This window comes from Glycine max, chromosome 4 (genome assembly GCF_000004515.6).
Source record: "Glycine max cultivar Williams 82 chromosome 4, Glycine_max_v4.0, whole genome shotgun sequence".
Taxonomy (NCBI): Eukaryota; Viridiplantae; Streptophyta; class Magnoliopsida; order Fabales; family Fabaceae; genus Glycine; species Glycine max.
In genome coordinates, this window is record NC_016091.4 from 47,717,906 (window position 1) to 47,734,293 (window position 16,388).

Consider the following 16,388-nt stretch of genomic DNA (forward strand, 5'->3'; position numbering starts at 1 on the left):
TTGACGCTTACATGATCGACACATAGCAACAACGAATTATTTTTCCCGAAAACTTATTACTAACCACAAAATGAACTCTTCACTTAAACATAAGTGGCAGTTTGACTCCCAACAGAAGAGAATAAATTATTGTGGATAATAAACACCAACTAGACAGACAGGGACGACGAAAGTAGTGGGACTGGGAGAATAACCAAAAAATAAGCTTCATGCTAATGCTCACACCAATTGAAAAGACTCGCAAATTTTCACACCAAAAAGAACGATAACAACACTAATAAAGTCATAATTATTAAACCCAACTTAAAGTGGTGGTGGTGGTGTGGAGCAAACCTACATTTACCTTTCTGATGGGCTATCATTTTTGCCCTGACTAAACATAGTACCAAGTAATTAATGACATCATAAATCCCTCTAAATAGTGTTAATTTAATTATGTAAATGCAGTAAAAATGAACAGAAAATGGTAATTTTTGAGAAGGGGGAAGAGAATTGTGTGAAGTGGAGTTGACTAGTAGTATTTATTTGGCGTTGGCGATGACATACCGTTAACTTTGCAGTTGTTGCGACTGACCTTTTCTTCGATACCTGAGTCTGGACGTTACTAAAGCAACCCCAGCCATCCATCCAATTTAAAAAGCCAACACGGAAAGCTCAGAACTACCACATCGTCGCCTTCCTCTAAACGGTGCGTCGTTTAACACCTTCACGTAATTTATCACCATGCTTTTTATTTCTGTCGTTCTGTTCAGATTCCTGTGTTTTGGGGATTCCTGTGGTTTCTTACTCCCGCAGTCTTTAATTATTAGGGATCGTGGATCCGTGCTTGGGATTCCGTTTGAGGTTGATTTTTGCTCCACTTGTTTTCTTCTGCTTTCAGAGTTTTTGCATTTTCGTGATTTTTCTTCACTTTGGAGCTCGAATCTGCTTTGAATTACTGTGTATTGTTGAAACTAGTAATGGATCTTATGAGATTGTGCTGTTCTGGTTTGATTTTTCGCTTGGTATTGGTTTTTATTAGCTGAATCATGTCTTTGAGGATGTAGGATTGTGGTTATAGTTATTCATAACTCACTGTGTAAGTGTGTATTTCGTGAACTTCAATGTTCATGTCGCTGTCCTTGTAACCTTGACTTGTTTCTTTTTATTTTTAGTTCTGTTTTTTGTTTCCTTTTTTTTTTTTTTTGGATGTTTTGACCAATAAAACAAGTGGCTTCTCATAAGAAACTCAGAATCAATTGTTTTTAACTTTGTATTATCTATCTATATCTGTCTCTCTGTGTGTGTGTATAGAAGATCCCTCTGCTGCAGATGTCAACTTTCTGGACGGAGATGTCAATGAAGGGTCGATAAGATTTTTCATATTTCATGTTGTTTTCCTTTGTTTATAAGTCTCCTTGTATATCAGTATTAAGTCCTACTATTTACCCCTCATCCCCTCCAAAGACAAGTCCATTTTTTTGTTTTATTTTCCCCTCTGTGAAATGTGGAGCAGGATGAGAATTTTACTCTATTTATAGTAATATGTGCTTCTTCTGATGATTTGTTTTTCTGTACAGATAAATTTTTGGGATTCTGAAACTAGTGATATGTTTTCTTGCATGAAGGCTGCATAGTGAGGAATTCAGTTTGTGTATTGGAAGCTCTAGTTCAACATGTCTTCTGTAAGTAAGGGTGATAAGAAGGCTTCCATTGATGCAGCATCATGGTTGTTCAATGTGGTCACGTCTGTGGGAATAATTCTTGTCAATAAGGCACTGATGGCTACGTATGGTTTTAGTTTTGGTATGGCCTCATCATGACTTTTCCCATTTCCTCTCTTGAATCTTTGATCTGTCATGCCTATGATTTAAAAGATGTCATGCTTCTTTTCTATGTCTTGTTTGGACTTTGGATAAACTACCAATCTTGTGCATTCCTTTTTGATGTAATACATGTACATGTGTGTTTGTGTCTGTGAAGGAGTAAAGAAGGAGAAAGCTTTTTTTGGTACAATAGACTTGCATGTTTTGAGTGTAATTTCACCTTGATATTATGTGTTAGTGTCATTCAGATTGTACAACTTTAGTCTCTTGGATTAAGTCATTGAAGATGTGGATTGATTGTGCTGACTATAAAAATGACCTAATAATAGACTGGATATATGATGTAGCATGTAAGTCAACTAGAAAAGATCCTATAGGGTGGGCATTTGACCTGGTGGTTGATGAGAAACTATAATATAGAGAGACTTTGAATAGTTTATTCCTGAGTTTAATTTCATTCTCTAAATATAAATGATGCTAATACTTTATGTTGATGTGTTGATTATGTCTGGCTTTTATTGATGGTGTAGTGTATAAAATTTTCCTAGGATTTGAAAGAAGCATCCATATGTCTTGGTGGTAGTTGAATAGGGGACAAATTATCATCATTGATGTTGTAAGATACTATTTTGTTCAGTAAAAGAGTGGTAGAGAGAAAATCTGAGCAAAAGGTATGCATTCAGATGACAAGCTGAGGTCGTACAGTCTGTAAACATTTTCTATCAGTGATGTTAAATCCAAAAATATGAGCAAAATCTGCAAAAGCATTTTCTCATCCAAAAATTTTTGTTGTGATGTTCAAGATAGGCACTCAAAGTTCTCACAAGGAAAGATTTTGAAAACAACCTTTTCATTTGCATGTTTTTTGGTTGAGAACTTGAGATCAATAACAGAAGTATTACCATTCACAGACCCCACAACTAAAATAGCAAAGTACTGAGAATAGCATCGGATGATAGATTAAAAATCTCTTCTATAACTAGACTCTATTCAAACAAAGGTTATTTTGGTTTATGATTTCTTTATATGTAACTTGTAAGGCTACAGATGATTGCTTCTGAACTTCTGGACCACTCCTGAATCCTGACATTCTATATCATATAATGCTATTATGCAGCTACAACTTTAACTGGTCTGCATTTTGCCACGACAACCTTGTTGACACTCATTCTTAAATCACTGGGATATATCCAGACCTCTCATCTTCCAGTATCTGATATAATCAAATTTGTCTTATTTGCAAATTTCTCCATTGTTGGGATGAATGTGAGTTTAATGTGGAACTCTGTTGGTTTCTATCAGGTAACTTTAAGGCTTTTAGTAGCCTATAACATTTTGAACCGTCTTTATAATAAACTAAAGATAAATATTTATAATAATTCTTCCTTGAAATTAAATTGTCAGATTGCTAAGCTGAGCATGATTCCAGTATCTTGCTTCCTGGAGGTTGTCTTGGACAATGTACGATATTCAAGGGACACAAAGCTTAGTATTGTTTTGGTTTTGCTCGGTGTTGCTGTCTGTACGGTCACTGATGTCAGTGTCAATGCAAAGGGTTTCATAGCTGCCGTAATAGCAGTCTGGAGCACAGCCCTGCAACAGTATGTAAGAAACATACACTAACATCAAACCCCGGATCTTTAGTTGGGAGATAGAAACCAATCAATTTGAGTTCCATGTCACAAAGGCAGTTCCAGATTTAAATGTTCACTTCTTGGTTCATGATGCTTGTTAGCAACATTCGTGTACATAGCAATTAATTAGCTTCATTATAGAACTAAAAATGACAAATTAGGAAGCTTGCAATGATTTTTCTTTGTTTATCTGTATTCTTATCACAAGCAGAATTCTCAGGTGTTTTTCTTCTAGAACAGACTTCAATAACTATAGTTCACGATAGTTCTAATTATTCCTGTCTTATTTTGGTTTCATTACCTAAGTCTTGTTGGGTTGATATTTAGCACAACTTTTTTTGCAGTACGTGCATTTTCTTCAGAGGAAGTATTCTATTGGGTCATTTAACTTGTTGGGTCACACTGCACCAGCACAGGCAGCAAGTTTGCTTCTAGTAGGCCCCTTTATGGACTACTGGTTGACGGGCAAACGAGTTGATGCCTACGGCTATGGTTTGACATCCACAGTAAGTTTCTCTATTTCTTTTCTAGTTTTTTTATAAAATGTTTTGTTGTGAGGCGGGAGAGAAGCAGAGACTTGTGAAATTTTGTTTATATATCATGTTTAGGCTGCCTTATTTTTTTGGGGGGAAGTTTAAAGTAACTTGCAACCATATGGACTAATCTTGAATGTTAGTGTGTCAGTGTATCTGTTGCATGGTGAATTCCTATTCCTATTTGTTATAGTAGTTAATATTCTGCACATTGATTATCATGGAACTGGGTGCCAAATTCTACTGCCTAAATTCAGTGTCAGGCTGCTTAGTGACATTGAGAAAGAATCTTTTGGTTGACTAAGATTAAGGTTATTTTTTACCCAACTTTCTTTGTTTTACTTAAAAACTACTCTTAAAGCTAAAAATAAGAACTTAAAGAAAAGTAGTTGTTTGTCAAATTACATTTTTTTAGCTTAAAAGCTCCTTTTAAGCCAAAAGTTATTTGGTAACTTTTTAAAAACTTTAGTTTTATTTAAAACTAGTTATATCGTTTGATAAAAAATATATTTATAAAATAATAGTGTAAAATTAATTTAATTTACATAAAATTATTTTATTGACACTAAAAAAAACATGAAATTACAAATATTTAAAAACTTAAATTTTTAAAAATGTCAAAAAAATACTTTAATTATTGTAATAGCTAGAATGTAACATCCCTGATTGTTGACTTCTCAGCGGATCATACACTACGACACTTTACACGATGACACTTCACTCAACTCTTCGTTGATCATAACCCTCCATAGGTAGTCCTTTCTGAGACCTCAACAATTTGTTTCGGCTGTTTCTAGGATCGATGACTATCCAAACAAATCAACACGAGACTTTTCAGCATACTTTGTCCTCACTCACATGCTTTCCGAGAAACTTCCCAGAAGGCCATCAATCCCATAATTTCTCCAAGTCAAGCACGCTTAACTATGAAGAGGTGGAGTTTCACTAATGATAGCAATACTGCAGTTGAGGACAGCAATGCTGCAGTTCCCACCAAGCCCAAGAGGACAACAAGGAGGCCCACCCACCTCAATGATTTCGTGTGAATCAAGTTTAGGATAAGGACAAGGCTGCTGAGCTACTGAATATTCCTTCTTGCACTGGCAGCAGTTGGTTAGAACAAACCTAGGATATTTGCTCAGTTTTGTTATGCTTTATTCCCCTGCAATTTGTATCCTTGTGCAGCTGGCCATTGATTGACAATGCTTATCCTTCTATTGTAACCTTTTAAATACCACCGAAAATGAATAAAACAGTGGAGAGTATTATCATCTATTTCCTTAGTTTATCTTAGCATAGTAATGGCACCTAACAATTTGGTCTGCCTCCTGCCATGTCCAAACACAACACCCACAATACCACCACGGACCGCCTTGAAGAGGCTTTGAACCATCTCACGCAGGGCCAGCATAGCCTCACCCAAAATCTATCCACCATGACCACCAAGTATAAGAGTTGGCTGTGAAGCTTGACATCATCCTTGACCGGTTATTAGCTCTCACAACCACTCCATCATCTCCCAAATCACCCTTGTTTCACTCCCACGTCAACCACATGGATCGGCAAATTGTGGAGACCATGAAGTCACCACTGACAGACGAATCGCGAAGGTCACCTATGGTTTCCGCAACGACAATGGCACCGATGGAGCAACAAAGCACAAAAACCATGCCGACTCTGCCTCCCATGGCTGCTTCCCACCTCCCTCCCTGGTGGCCACCACAATCACCGTTGCAGCCAGTCAAACCCACTATCCACCACCAACCACCCCTGCATTATTACTACCCTCCACAGGCCCTTTTCCCTTCGTTACCGTGCTCACTACTGTTCAACGCTTACTATGACACTACAACTGTGCGACATCTATTTGATGGTTGGGTAGCTAATGCATGACAACTATTTGATGATACAGGCTGGGTAGCAGATGTGACATCTGTGTGCACCTTTAACAAGAGGTTATGTTCTGGTATGACATCTGTGATGCATGCCAACTATTTGATGCTTATTTCCTTCCGTGTGAATTTGTGTAAACACAAGAAACAAATGGATCAGTTCAAAGGACTGCCTCGTCTTCTAAAATTCGCCATTCCAAAACAGTATGACATTAGGCTCCTGCCCGACCTTGTCGCTCACCGTTTATTACTATTGTTATGATCACGAGAGAGAGAGAGAGAGAGTATAGTAGTTCCCTGGTTCGAGGTAGGGACCTCCTGAAGTTCCTGAATCTGCTTGTTCTTATTATTTCATGAAGATTCAGCAACTTATATATTGCTGAGGAATACAAGCTAACTGTCATAACGGCCATAACGGAAATAAAATCCTAACAACCCTAACAGCTTGAACAGATTGTCTACACGTGCTAAACTGGTGCTTGACATGCATTACGTGTAAGTGTGGGTGTGGATCCTAGTTGACATAATCCTGCAAGTATATGGGCTTGGTTACTGTGCGTATGGGTCTTGTTGTGGCGTTATCGGGTCCATTACCAGTCATGGTGCTGCTGTGGGTGCCTTCATTATCCTGGGTGCTAACAATACTGCCGTCCCGGGAAACCACCTTGTCCTCAAGGTGGTAGGCATCGCGTAACTCGAGCCAGGGTTCCCAAGTGGTGTCTTCTGGGGGTTGACCAACCCATTGGGTGAGAACGAGGCGGGTCGGAGGAGTAGTAGAGGTATCAAGCTTACTATCCAAGATACAAAGTGGGCGTTGTAGGGGCTTCTGACCCACGATCTCCAAGTTCCATGGCTCCGATGACGAAGGAGGGGGTCCGTGGTGAAGTCGCAATAATGAGCTGTGAAAAACGGGGTGGATTCGAGACTCCGGGGGAAGCTCGAGTCTGTATGCTACGTTACCTACCTTAGCACTGATCCTGAAGGGGCCGAAGTATCGTTTGGAAAGCTTGGGATGGATATGTCCAGTGACCGAACGCTGGCGTGAGGGGCGAAGCTTTACATAGACCCACTGATTCACGGAGAAGGTGATGTCGTCGCGTTTCATATCGGCGTACTTCTTCATCGTGGTTTGGGCCTTCTTCAGTCGTTTTTGGAGCTTAGCATGCATGAGTTGTCGAGACTCAACCAAGGATTCCACAGCTTCGTTTCTCGTTAGTCCTGGGAGATACTGAGGTATCGAGGGCGGGGGCTTGCCATACACAACTTCAAACGGTGTCATGCCGGAAGTCGAATGCAGTGAGGTATTATAGCACCATTCCGCAAGCGAGAGATAGCGGTACCATGATGATGGCTGAGAGTTGACGAAGCACCGGAGGTACTGTTCAAGGACACGGTTGACCACCTCGGTCTGGCCGTCAGATTGGGGGTGGTACGCCGTGCTTAGGCGGAGTTGGGTTCCACTTAGCCTAAAAAGCTCTCTCCAGAAGGTACTCAAAAATACGGGATCCCTGTCCGACACGATGCTTTTGGGGAAACCGTGAAGCTTACAAACGATTTCGATGAAAAGCATGGCGACTTTGAAGGCTGAGAATCCAGTGGGAAGGGCGCCAAGATGTACTCCTTTGGAGAACCTGTCGACTACAACGAAGATCACAGTGAACCCATTCGAAGGGGGTAGGTGAGTGACGAAGTCCATTGAAATGTCCTCCCATACCCCTGTTGGTGGTGGAAGGGGTTGCAGGAGGCCTGCCGGACGTCGGGTGCTGGATTTGTTTTGCTGGCAGACTGTGCATTCCTTGATAAACCTTTGGACATCGGCCTTCATACCCTGCCAGAAGAAGCTGGCCTCGAGTCGTCGTAGTGTTTTGGTTACCCCGAAATGGCCACCCAAAGGTGTAGAGTGAAATTCGGATAGAAGAGACGGGATATGGGGATTGGTGTTGTTGATCCAGATGCGATTGTTGAACAGGAGACAACCATTATGGACACGATAATGGGGATAGGCTGAAGGGTTGGTCTGAACGTTGGACATTAGGGCTTGGAAATCAGGATTGATGGCAAGGGTTTGCTGAATATCGCATAAGAAGTCCAGGTTGGGGACTGATAGCACGAGAAGCTGACTGGGCTCTGGTGGTCGGCGGGAGAGCGCGTCTGCGACTACGTTGGAGGCTCCTGTTTTATACTGTATGGTGTAGTTGAAACCCAGCAATTTAGATAGGTAATAGTGTTGTTCAGGTGTTTGAATCACCTGTGTCATAAGCTCTCGGAGGCTTTTGTGATCAGTAAGAATGGTGAAGGTGCTTCCAAGGAGGTTTTGCCTCCATTTGCGTACCGCAGAAGTGATAGCGTGTAGCTCTCTCACATATGTCGACGCAGTTAGTAGCTTAGGGGCGAAGTTCTTACTGAAGAATGCCAGTGGGTGACCTGCTTGGGTGAGAACGGCCCCCATGGCTGTACCTGAAGCGTCAGTCTCGACCACGAATGGTTTGCTGAAGTCGGGAAGAGCTAATACCGGAGTATTGGACATTGCGGATTTGAGCTTGTTGAAGGCTTCTTGGGATTCAATGGTCCACTCGAATGCATCCTTGCACAGAAGACTCGTTAGGGGGGCTGTGATGGTGGCATAATTGCGTACGAATTTCCGATAAAACCCGGTTAACCCGAGGAAGGCCCGTAGGTCCCTGGCGGTTGCGGGAATTGGCCACTGTGTGATAGCCCTGACTTTAGATGGTTCTGGAGTTACTCCCTTACCGGAAACTACATGGCCGAGGTACTCTAATTCCCTCTGAGCGAAGAAACATTTAGTGCGCTTTAGGTAGAACTCACCTCGTAGTAGTGCCTGAAAGATGAGATCAAGGTGTTGGACGTGAGAGGAGAGTGATTCGCTGTAGACGAGAATATCGTCAAAAAACACCGCTGCGAAACGCCGTAGAAATGGTGCGAGAAGGTGGTTCATTGCTGCCTGAAAAGTTGAAGGCGCATTACATAACCCAAAGGGCATCACCATGTATTCATAGTGCCCATGGTGTGTTCTAAACGCAGTTTTCTCGATGTCGGCTTCGTTCATAAGGATTTGATGAAATCCTTGCCTGAGATCAAGTTTAGTGAACCATGAAGCGTGGCCTAATTCGTCCAGTAGTTCCTCGATGGTAGGTATTGGAAACCTGTCGCGTACGGTTACTGAGTTAAGGGACCGATAGTCTACACATAGCCGCCATGTTCCGTCCTTCTTCTTCACCAAGAGGACCGGAGATGAATACGGGCTTGTGCTTGGCCTGATTAACCCATTGGATAACAGCTCTGCAACTTGTCGCTCGATTTCCGCCTTCTGAAAATGTGGGTATCTGTAAGGCCGTACATTAACTGGGGCGGTGGACGGAAGGAGAGGAATGCGATGGTTTACTTCTCGTGATGGGGGTAAGTGTTTCGGTGGTTGGAAGAGTTGGTCGTATCGGAGAAGAAGTTCGGCGATGGGTTTAATTATAGGGGAGAGAAGGTTGGTAGTTGAATCTGTGGGGTTAGAGTCGAGAATGCATAAGTGGAATAAAGTAGAAGTTGAACCTGTGTGAAGCATACGTTTTACTTGGTTTGCTGATGCTGGTTCGGGTTTGGTGGCGACGTCGGCTTGCAAGGAGATTTCCTGCCCCTGGTGTGTGAATCGCATCACGAAGTCATCATAGTTTGTGGTGACGGGGCCGAATTGCCGTAACCAGTCAACGCCCAGAACGGCATCCGCGCCACTGATGTGCAGGAGATGGAAAGTTACCGGAAACGAATGGCCCTGAATAGTCAACGGCGTGTCAGGACAACGCTTATCACAATCTAGAGTGGAACCATTGCCCACGAGGACTCATAAGGGTTGAGTGCTTTCAGTGGCAAGATGGAGGAAGCTTGCGACTCGAGGTTGAAGAAAATTGTGGGTACTCCCACTATCGATTAGGACCGTGATTCGTGCGCTTCGAATGGTGCCGTAAACTCGAAAAGTTTCCGGTGAAGGTGACCCTGCCATGGCGTGAAGGCTAATATGGGGGGAACTAGAGTCTGATGTAGGGTCAGGGTTGCTCAGATTATCGTCAAAGTCAATGGTATTATTAGTGATACCTGGTTCGCCGGAATCTTGTGTGACATCGTCAGCAACGAAGAGTAAGATCCTTCCCTTACAACGGTGACCTGAGCTCCATTTGTCGTCACAGTTGTAGCACAGGCCTCTTTCCTTGCGAAACGCCATCTCCTCCGGAGTTCGTTGGACGTAAGGAGGTTTTGGTTTGGTGCTGAGGTTGGCTGGGGAAATAGATGTCGGCGGCGGATGGGGACGCTATGATAAAGACCTTCTATCCTTCAACTTATCTTCCTGCAATTTTGCGAGGGCAGTGGCCAGGAGGAGGGAGATCGGTTGGAGGGCCAACACTTCTCGTCGGAGCTCGGGGTTCAGCCCCGATATGAAACAACTTAGTAAGAATGGTGGAGGTAATCCTGTGACGCGATTAGCTAAGCGTTCAAACTCCGTTAAGTAATCATTAACGGACCCTCGCTGAACTAGCTTGAATAAGGCACCTCTTGGATCATCATAGAAAGTTGGGGCGAATCGTGACTCTAATGCGTCGAGGAAGCTTTGCCACGATGAGATTAAACCATTCGTGAACATCCACTGATACCAGCTGAGGGCAGCGCCATCGAGGTACAGCGAAGCCACGGTGATTCTTTCCTCCTCCGGGGTGTTCTGATACTGAAACAGCTGGTTCATCTTGAATATCCATCCAAGGGGGTCACGGCCGTCGAACCGTGGAATATCGAGCTTCACGGAGTTGCGGTGGGCGCTCATGTTGCTGACGGAAGGAGGGTGCTGCTGTAGATCACGTAACCGGAGGTGATCCAAAATGGAATCTACCTTGCCGGAAAGATCAGTGTAGCGCTCGTTAAGGTTTGCCTGGCTGGAGGTGAGGCGCGCAATCGCGTCTTCGAGGCGGTCAGTGGTTGCTTTCCTGGTTCCGTGCTCGGCCATGGCAATGGCAGCGGCGGCAGGTCGGACCACTTGTTATGATCACGAGAGAGAGAGAGAGAGTATAGTAGTTCCCTGGTTCGAGGTAGGGACCTCCTGAAGTTCCTGAATCTGCTTGTTCTTATTATTTCATGAAGATTCAGCAACTTATATATTGCTGAGGAATACAAGCTAACTGTCATAACGGCCATAACGGAAATAAAATCCTAACAACCCTAACAGCTTGAACAGATTGTCTACACGTGCTAAACTGGTGCTTGACATGCATTACGTGTAAGTGTGGGTGTGGATCCTAGTTGACATAATCCTGCAAGTATATGGGCTTGGTTACTGTGCGTATGGGTCTTGTTGTGGCGTTATCGGGTCCATTACCAGTCATGGTGCTGCTGTGGGTGCCTTCATTATCCTGGGTGCTAACAACTATGCTAAGATAAACTAAGGAAATGGATGATAATTCTCTCCATTGTTTTATTCATTTTCGGTGGTATTTAAAAGGTTACAGTAGAAGGATAAGCATTGTCAATCAATGGCCAGCTGCACTAGGATACAAATTGCAGGGGAATAAAGCATAACAGAATTGGGCAAATATCCTAGGTTTGTTACAACCAACTGTTGACAGTGCAAGAAGGAATATTCAGCAGCTCAGCAGCCTTGTCCTTATCCTGAATTTGATTCACACGAAATCATTGAGGTGGGTGGGCCTCCTTGTTGTCCTCTTGGGCCTGGTGGGAATTGCAGCATTGCTGTCCTCAACTGCAGTATTGCTATCACAGTCTCTTTTGAATAGGGGTGGGTAAGCGGGCCGGCCCGCCCCATGTAAGGCCTGCCCGCATAAGTCCGCATTGGCAGCGGACTGGGCCAATCCGTCCCGCTTCTTACACGGACCAAATAAATTGGTCCGTCCCCGCCCCGTGGGTCAAACGGGCCAGTCCGCGGGCCTAGTTTTAAAAAAATTTCAATTTTAATAAAAATACAATACAATCAAATTAAGTTCAATACAGATGTAAATAAAATCTCAATAATTAGTCAATTACATCAATAAAATAAATAATGTCTTAACAAAAGAAAATTCAAGTAATAAATCTAAAATATGAAATTTAAACATCTCCAAAAACAAATGATTCCATATTTGAAGTAGCTTGAGCCTTCCCCATCTCCACATTTAAGAGTACAACAACAATGAATCAGTCCCAACAAAAATAAGATAAAAAACCAATTCTAGAGAGAGGAGAGATGTACTTTGCGGGGTGGTGGGCCGAGGCTGTGCCGCTATGGTGTGTCACGTGACTGTGTGAGTGTGAGTCGCGTTTTGTTTTCCTTGTAAGGGAAAGAGTCGTATGACTTGCGCGCGTGAGGAGAAAAACCGTGAGGAGGAGAAAAAGTGTTCTTAGCCTGTCACAATGATAACCCTAAATATGGTGTGAGCTCTTTTTTATAATAAAAATATATTAAAATATCTTTAAAAATATTTATTTAACAATTATTTTTAGCTTAAATGATAAGAATTGTTATTTTTATTATTTATGGCTTGCAGATATGAAAATGATAGATTAAAAGAAAAAAAGATCGAAAAAATATCAAAAAGGAAGATTTTTAGTATGTTATTACTTATGTTTTTTATCTTAATCTTTTATTTCTGTTATCTTTTATTTTTCTTATCTTATCCTTTTTTATCTTTATCATCTTTTAATTTAAATCTTTTATTCTTATCTTTAAATCTTTATCTGATCTAATATATTTTTTTATTTGTTATTTTAAAAGAAAAGTTTAAAGTGAAAAAGAGAAAATCAAACCTAATATAAGTGAGGGTCATACAAATTAAACCTAATGCGGGCTGGAGCAGCCCGCGGGCCAAACCCACATAGTCCGCGGGTTAAGCGGGGCGGGTCAAAAAATATGACATAACCATGGACCGTTTAAAAAAATTGGTCCATAACCCGTGCGTACCGCGGGCCCCGAGGGCCAGTCCATGGACCTGACCCCGGTTACCCACCCCTACTTTTGAAGAGGTGGAGTTTCATTCTTAACAAATGCATTCTTCTTTATCGTTCCCTTTGTTTCTAATTTTGTCTTTCAAAATGTTTAGAGTAGATAAGAAACTAATCCTAAAAAGTGACACATAATTATTTTTTTATTTTGTGCAAACTAGTAGTGCTTGGGGACATTAACTAATCCTTTAAATTCATTTAGATACTGAATGTTTGGTTCTTTGTATTCTTAGTGTGACCAATCTAGATTAAAATATGAACATGTTATGAGCAATTCTCTTTAAGAAAGATCTATCAGATTTGTTTATCATGTACAGTCTAGAGAAGAAACTATCTATTTGAATCAGTTTAGAGTAGATAAGAAAGTAATCCTAAAAAGTGACACATAATTATTTTTTTATTTTGTGCAAACTAGTAGTGCTTGGGGATAACTAATCCTTTAAATTCATTTAGATACTGAATGTTTGGTTCTTTGTATTCTTAGTGTGACCAATCTAGATTAAAATATGAACATGTTATGAGCAATTCTCTTTAAGAAAGATCTATCAGATCTGTTTATCATGTACAGTCTAGAGAAGAAACTATCTATTTGAATCATTACTTTTTTTGAAGTTTCCTGTGAATGTTGAAGATTTTAATTATATTTATATAATCTTGTTTCTGTAGACCACTCATGTCCCATTTATGACTTGTTGGAGTTTTTTTCTCATCCACCCTGATTTGCCGGTGGTGCTTCTACAATAATTTCCTTGGTCTATGAAAATGTTGCTTGTGACTAATGCTAAATATGACTATTATTGTGCCTAACCATATGGTACCTGTAAAAGGCATGAAAAACTCACTAACATCCATGTCAATTTGTTTTTATCTCTACGCTGGTGGCATTCATATACCTGTAAAAGGCATGAAAAGCTTACTACATCCATGTAAATTTGCTTGTATCACTATACTGGTAGGCAGCAGCATGCATATATCTTCTTTTTTTTTCATAAAAGCAGTGTAATCTTGACAATCAGTACTCGTCAGTAACTTGTTGCTCACTATACACAGATTTTGTGAGGGCACCCATCCTTGGTCTTCCTTAGAACCAAATGCTCTATTTGTCATTTTTTTTTCGGTGGATTTGGATCCTATTCCTTTATCTTAGGAAAATACTGTCATTTTTAAAAACATTTATTCTGTAGAGGGACCAACTGTTTCCTGTGCATGAACTCTGCACGTTTTGTTTGTCTTTCTCTCTTGAAAATGGCACTGCCATTTTCCAGAGAAAAAGGAGAGAATCCAAATATGTATACACTTTATGTCAACTTTATAAATACTGTATAGTTTACCTTTACTCAAGAAAACAATAATGAATACTGTGACTACTGGAATACTATTATTAAACTGAGCTGCTCCTGCTGTCTGCAGTTGTTCATCATTCTGTCTTGCACTATCGCAGTAGGGACAAACCTCAGCCAGTTCATCTGCATTGGTAGGTTCACGGCTGTAACGTTCCAAGTCCTTGGTCACATGAAGACTATTCTGGTCCTGATCTTAGGATTCATTTTCTTTGGAAAAGAGGGTCTCAATCTACATGTTGTTCTAGGCATGATCATCGCAATAGCAGGAATGGTTTGGTATGGCAATGCTTCTTCTAAGCCAGGGGGGAAAGAGCGTCGTAGCTTTTCCCTCCCCAAAACACAAGATTATAGTTCACTACCTGTGTCCTCTGAACCAGATACGAAGGAATAGAAAATAATAGAGATTCATTAGAGAGAAAGTGCTGAAACTTCTGGTGAACTGCATGGAAAAATCAGATGCCCATTAGGCGAGCTGATTCATTTTCTTCACACCAGGAGTGAATTCCCAATTATTTATAGATCATAGTCATATCCTATCTTGTGTGTTAATGAATTGTTTGGGAGAGAAATGAGAGGAAACAGCGTTGTTAAGGGATGGAAAAATCTACGTTATGTTCCATTTTTTTAAGACAGAAAATGTTACTGTTACTTTTATAGTAAAAGTTTAATTCCATTTTTCCCATCAGGGTTGGTTCCGATGTTAACCATGACAACTACTAGCATGTTTGGATTACCTAGTTTTGATATCTTTAACTCTAGACGTACTTTTGAAGGTGTTACAATGGTAACACAGACATGCTATGATCATAGTGTGATTCACTTCGGCTCCACCTTAGAATCTATAGAACCTTCCGTAAATTAATAAATATCAATTTCGTTTTCAAATAGATTGCTGTGATAAAACAAGCAAGCAAACACTCAACAAAGAAACCAGACATACAGGAATAAACAGGAAGTAAAAAGTAGATATTGCCTTGACCACTCGGACCATGGGCATCCATAATAAATAGACCAAGTTGCAACCTATGGATTATTAGTGGGACTAATTACCTTGAAATTCAATCTTCAGGTTTTATTGTGACGAATTTAATTTACAAAATGATGAGGAGGTCCTCCTATAATGTTTAATATGCTCTCCAGATAAAGTAAAAAAAAAAATATTACTATATGTTATGATGAATAAAAATATATGGGCACTGATTTGTCTGTAGGAAAAAAACAACAAAGCTTGAAGTAAGTCGTAGTACCAGAGATTGGCAGAACTAAATAAAAGGGCATAGTAAATGCCTAACGTTATGTTAGGTGGGCTTCGCAGTAACGTAATCCTGAATAATTGAAGTTGCTTTCTGTAAGGTTTTTGTAGGATTCACTTACCATGGTCCCAACAACAGCTAGATCTGCATATTTTACACAGCACTTTTGAGACAATGGGAAAGCAGGGCCTGTAATAAAAGCCTGGTTTTCTGAGACTTGGGGAATGATGCATTCATGCAAAACAGTAAAAATTAGGTTAAAACTTGACATTTAAGGCGTCACGTACCAGCACTTCTGTAGCAGCAGCAGGTCAGCACCTGGCTCTGTCCCAACCAAGGTAAAAAAATTATTTCGATTTTTTTCCCTTTTACTATTTCATTTTAACATAAATTTATAATGTAAATTGCACGGTTTGCTACTTGCTAGTTTCAGATATTCCCCACAGTACTTTGTTTTTATTTTAGAATACATTTTCGGCAAAAAGTAATTTTTGTTACTTTACTAATTCAATACTTCAATGTATTTTGTTTCAATTCGTTAATTTGTCTTTATCAAAATGTATTTTCAAAAGACTTTTTTTTATGAATAACCTTTGTTTTAATAAACTTATTCTCAGTGCTTAACTTTTAGGTAAATATTTTAAAAATAAAACCTAATCTAAAAAAAAGTTTTCCACAATTTTGTAAACATAAGACTTTTTCAAAAGAGTTTTCAACTAGTTACTCTCGCACATTTTATCAAACACAAAACAAAAAATAAAATAAAATCAGTTCTTAGAATTTGGGTATATTGACTTTTGTAGAGTATTCTTTATTACTATCAAAGATATCCGATGATGGAGAAATTTGTTGGTTGCGGAGGACAATAGGGAGGAATCAAAGGGGTGAATTCGTTATAGTTGCAGAATGAGATCACCAATGACAAAGCCTATGCTTGCTGG

At 40.5% G+C, this 16,388-nt stretch overlaps 1 protein-coding gene across 5 annotated transcripts; it reads left to right on the top strand.

Annotated features, from left to right (window-relative positions):
• The first annotated feature begins 478 nt into the window (after positions 1-478).
• On the top strand, positions 479-14,879 carry LOC100794276 (UDP-rhamnose/UDP-galactose transporter 6). 5 transcript variants are annotated; one of them, XM_003523203.5, is made up of 6 exons: positions 479-688; positions 1,608-1,785; positions 2,923-3,107; positions 3,210-3,410; positions 3,784-3,945; positions 14,262-14,879. In XM_003523203.5, exons 2-6 carry the CDS (start codon positions 1,656-1,658, stop codon positions 14,583-14,585), a joined length of 1,002 nt encoding a protein of 333 aa, XP_003523251.1. In that variant the 5' UTR covers positions 479-688; positions 1,608-1,655; the 3' UTR covers positions 14,586-14,879. The 5 variants fall into 5 exon arrangements, with proteins under 5 accessions (XP_003523251.1, XP_025984074.1, XP_006578816.1 ...); XM_026128289.2 differs by lacking the exon at positions 14,262-14,879 and adding an exon at positions 4,770-5,238 and having other exon boundaries at positions 1,560-1,785; XM_006578753.4 differs by having other exon boundaries at positions 482-843; positions 1,560-1,785.
• The last annotated feature ends 1,509 nt before the right edge of the window (positions 14,880-16,388 follow it).